General features: G+C 44.4%; 1 protein-coding gene across 1 annotated transcript; it reads left to right on the forward strand.

Annotated features, from left to right (window-relative positions):
* The first annotated feature begins 1,148 nt into the window (after positions 1-1,148).
* Positions 1,149-3,210, forward strand: LOC135553687 (estradiol 17-beta-dehydrogenase 1-like). Its single transcript, XM_064985638.1, has 6 exons — positions 1,149-1,365; positions 1,741-1,902; positions 2,090-2,269; positions 2,413-2,506; positions 2,613-2,796; positions 2,983-3,210. The coding sequence occupies exons 1-6, from the start codon at positions 1,269-1,271 to the stop codon at positions 3,148-3,150; spliced, it is 885 nt and encodes a 294-aa protein (XP_064841710.1). The 5' UTR covers positions 1,149-1,268; the 3' UTR covers positions 3,151-3,210.
* Positions 3,211-4,091: the final 881 nt, after the last annotated feature.

Consider the following 4,091-nt stretch of genomic DNA (forward strand, 5'->3'; position numbering starts at 1 on the left):
TAATTGTCCTCAGATTTGGCAGTTTTTTTTCTTCAAATCATGTGATAGTTTGGCTGACACTGAGGACAAAATAAAAGCTCCGGTCTCGATCAGTGGGTCATATTTATTTTGTTGGTTTGGATCCCCATTAGCTTTAGCAGAAGCAGCGGCTACTCTTCCCAGGTTCCACAAAAAAAACAACACAAAACACGACAAGTAGCAAAACACTGATAGACTGATAGACAAGGATAGACACACACATTTTAAATACAACTACATACACACACCATACAACAACAAAAAGAATACAAACAAAGCAAATAAAAAAATTGTGTGTTTGTTAGAGTGTGTCTGTGTGTGCGTGTGTCTGTCCCTCACAGTCCCTGCCGTTCCGAGGGATGTTGTTTAATCCGTTTTTTAAAGGTGATTTTGTTGTTTGCTTGAGTAATTAGAGATGGAAGGGAGATCCATGCGATCATGGTGCTGTATAATACTGTGCGTTGCCGGGAATTCATTTTGGACTTGGGGACTGTGAAGAGACCCCTGTTGTTATGTCTTGTGGGGTATGTATGTTTGTCTGAGCTGAATGTTACTTGATTATGCAGCCAATCAGGAATCTTCATCACAGTAGTATTTCTCATAAAAACTAGAAGAGAAGCAGCTCATCTCTCGTCAACCCTTCTGTTTTGAGGTCTTTCTTTGCTGCACTTGACCATATTACCGGACAGTAATCGAGATGGTACAAGACCAGAGCCTGGACAACTAGTACAGTTGATTTTTGTGTCAAAAACGCAGAACATATTTTTATAAGAGACATAACCCTCCCCATCCTCACAACAACTTTGTCAGTATGACTTGATCATGATAAGTGACCATCCAATGTTATACCTAGGAGTTTAGCTTCCTCAACTTGCTCAATGCTCCACAACTCCAGGTGAGGTTTAGGTCTTAGAGAATGTTTTGAACCAAATAGGGAGTGAAAGGGCTCGGGTCATGGGTTGATGGCCACAGACAGACCTCGTGGGAACACCTGGCCTAGCAAAACTTCATCCTGGGCTGGGACATGAGAGCATGTTTACATTCTAGGGACCTTGTGATAGGGATGACAGTGAAAACATGACTTTGAGCATCAGTAAACAACACAAACTGGATCTCTTCCCATACCATCTCACCTCACACCCCTCGTCAAGCCCGACTGAGCTACTCCGTGTATCTCCTGGTCTCCTTCCCTCAGACCTCATCTCTCTGTTAGCTAGCAGACCCAGAGGACGTGTGGACACAGCAGCCCAATGGAGCAGACAGTGGTGCTGATCACAGGATGCTCCTCGGGGATAGGCCTCAGTCTGGCCGTCCGGCTGGCCTCGGATCCAGCGAAAATGTACAAAGGTAAGCAGTGACTGACTTGCAAGGACATCACTGTACAGAAAGTGTTTATTTTATTCAGTGCCATAAGATCATGCAATAAACAGTATGGGTACAATACGTGGCGTGTTTGTTGCATGAGGGATTTGAAGCAGTAAGCTCTCTCTGGGTGTTATGTCTGTTTACTACATGGCATCCACATATTAGAAAACATGTTTTGGTTGGTTTATCTGCATCACAATATAATTACAGAACATTCTAGTTTTGGAAACTGTGGTGACAACATAATGTCAATGTCAAGCTCTGTATTTCGTCTGTTTTGTTTCGTACATGTTTAATGGTAAATCTCTGATGGGGAAATCTCTGACGTCCTTGACCACTGATATCAACTCTGTTTAGTCTATGCCACCATGAGGAATCTTGCCAAGAAGGAGCGTCTGCTGGACTGTGTGAAAGGCCTGCACAAGGACACCCTGGACATCCTCCAGATGGACATCACTGACCAGCGGTCCATTCTGGATGCCAGGGACAGGGTCAGGGAGAAGAGGGTGAACATTCTGGGTATGACCAGAGTCATGACTTACAGCAATAGTGTTATATCGGGTGTGTGTGTGTGGTTGTGTGTGCGAAACAGAAGAACAGATGTCCTTCACATTTTTACATCAACGACAATTTCTTTACATGTGTACAGCATACAGGATGTCATGTGCTCTGGATTTCTGTTTGTCTGTGGTATTCATGTTGGCAGTGTGTAATGCTGGTGTGGGGTTGATGGGGCCGCTGGAGGCCCAGTCCCTGGCCACCATGAGGCGGATCCTGGAGGTCAACCTCCTGGGCACAATCAGCACCATCCAGGCCTTCCTACCAGGGATGAAGGCCCAGGGCCATGGACGTGTCCTGGTCACTGGCAGCATCGGTGGGCTACAGGGTGAGAGGTTGAGAGCAGGGCTGGGGTGACAGGAGGGGGAATGGGATGAAATTACCCTTAGAGACTGTTCTGAGGTCAGATTTAGGGGTTTGTTTAGTATTTATTGCCATGATAATCAAATATATGTGATTATTGTATTGTAGGACTCCCCTTTAATGAGGTGTACTGTGCCAGTAAGTTTGCAGTAGAGGGCGCCTGTGAGAGTCTGGCCATTCTCCTGCAGCACTTCAACATCCAGTGAGTCCAGACAGTCATCAGCTCATGTATCCCATTGTCAGTGTTTCATTTTGGGTGTGCACTGTATCTGTGTTGGTACTGATTGACTCCATCCACCGTCGTGCAGTGTGAGTCTTATTGAGTGCGGCCCTGTCAACACGGATTTCCTGGACAACCTGCAGAGGGCAGAGCCAGGGGACTCTTCGCTGCAGCAGGTCGACGCCCACACACGCAGCCTCTATGACACGTACCTGCAACACTGTGGGATGGTGTTCCAGAACGCAGCTCAGGACACAGAGGATATTGTGAAGGTACAGGTACTGCTTACTTGACATCTATTAGTTATTTAGCTGATCTGATAAAGGTGCTCCTCCCTGTCTCCAGTGCATACTGTATGTACATACTTGTATTTATGATACTAGATATTTATAGATTTTCTATGGAAGTGTAAGTAGTACTGATCAGTAGATTTAATAGCTGGACCCCTCTCAATACAGGTATTTCTGGATGCCATCCAGTCATCAAACCCTGCATTCAGATACTACACCAACAATGCCCTCATTCCGCTCAGCAGCCCTAAGATCTCAGCACTGGACGGGTCCCAGTACATCAGAAATATGAGCAAGATCATCTTCTCAACCAATGGGAAAGGGGAACAAAAATAGCCATCAAACTATAGAATATAATATAACCCTTTACTTTATACATACAGTACAGTCAACATTTTTAGAACACCTATCCATTCAAGGGTTTGTCTTTATTTTTACTATTTTCTACATTGTATAATTATAGTGAAGACATCAAAACTATGACATAACACATGTGGAATCTTGTAGTAACCAAAAAGGTCTTAAACAAATCAAAATATATTTTATATTTGAGATTCTTCAAAGTAGCCACCCTTTGCCTTGATGACAGCTTTGCACACTCTAGGCATTCTCTCAACCAGCTTCATGAGGAATGTTTTTCCAACAGTCTTGAAGGTGTTCCCACATATGCTGAGCACTTGTTGGCTGCTTTTCCTTCACTCTGCAGTCCAACTCATCCCAAACCATCTCAATTAGGTTGAGATCAGGTGATTGTGGAGGCCAGGTCAATTGATGCAGCACTCCATCATTCAACTTGGTCAAATAGCCCTTACACAGCCTGGAGGTGTGTTTTGGGTCATAGTTCTGTTGAAAAATAAATGATAGTCCCACTAAGCACAAACCAGATGGGATAGTGTATCGTTGCAGAATGCTGTGGTAGCCATGCTGGTTAAGTGTGCCTTGAATTCTAAATAAATCACTGACAGTGTCACCAGCAAAGCACCCCCACACCATCACACCTCCTCCTCCATGCTTCACGGTGGGAATCACACATGTGGAGATCATCCGTTCACCTACTCTGTGTCTCACAAAGACACAGAGGTTGGAACCAAAAATCTCAAATTTGGACTCATCAGACCAAAGGACAGACTTCCACCAGTCTAATGTCCATTGCTCATGTTTCTTGGCCCAAGCAAGTCTCTTCTTATTATTGATGTCCTTTAGCAGGGATTTTTTTTGCAGCAATTTGACAATGATGGCCTGATTCCTCATAAGAGCCAGTTGTATAATAGCGCTTG

Source organism: Oncorhynchus masou, chromosome 14, assembly GCF_036934945.1.
Source record: "Oncorhynchus masou masou isolate Uvic2021 chromosome 14, UVic_Omas_1.1, whole genome shotgun sequence".
Taxonomy (NCBI): Eukaryota; Metazoa; Chordata; class Actinopteri; order Salmoniformes; family Salmonidae; genus Oncorhynchus; species Oncorhynchus masou.

Bases quoted from the DNA above. Each gene is read 5' to 3' on its own strand.
- LOC135553687 (XM_064985638.1), top strand. From the start codon at position 1,269: ATGGAGCAGACAGTGGTGCTGATCACAGGATGCTCCTCGGGGATAGGC. The intron at 2,507-2,612 runs GTGAGTCCAGAC...ACCGTCGTGCAG, and splicing joins CTGCAGCACTTCAACATCCA to TGTGAGTCTTATTGAGTGCG. The intron at 2,797-2,982 runs GTACAGGTACTG...CTCTCAATACAG, and splicing joins ACACAGAGGATATTGTGAAG to GTATTTCTGGATGCCATCCA.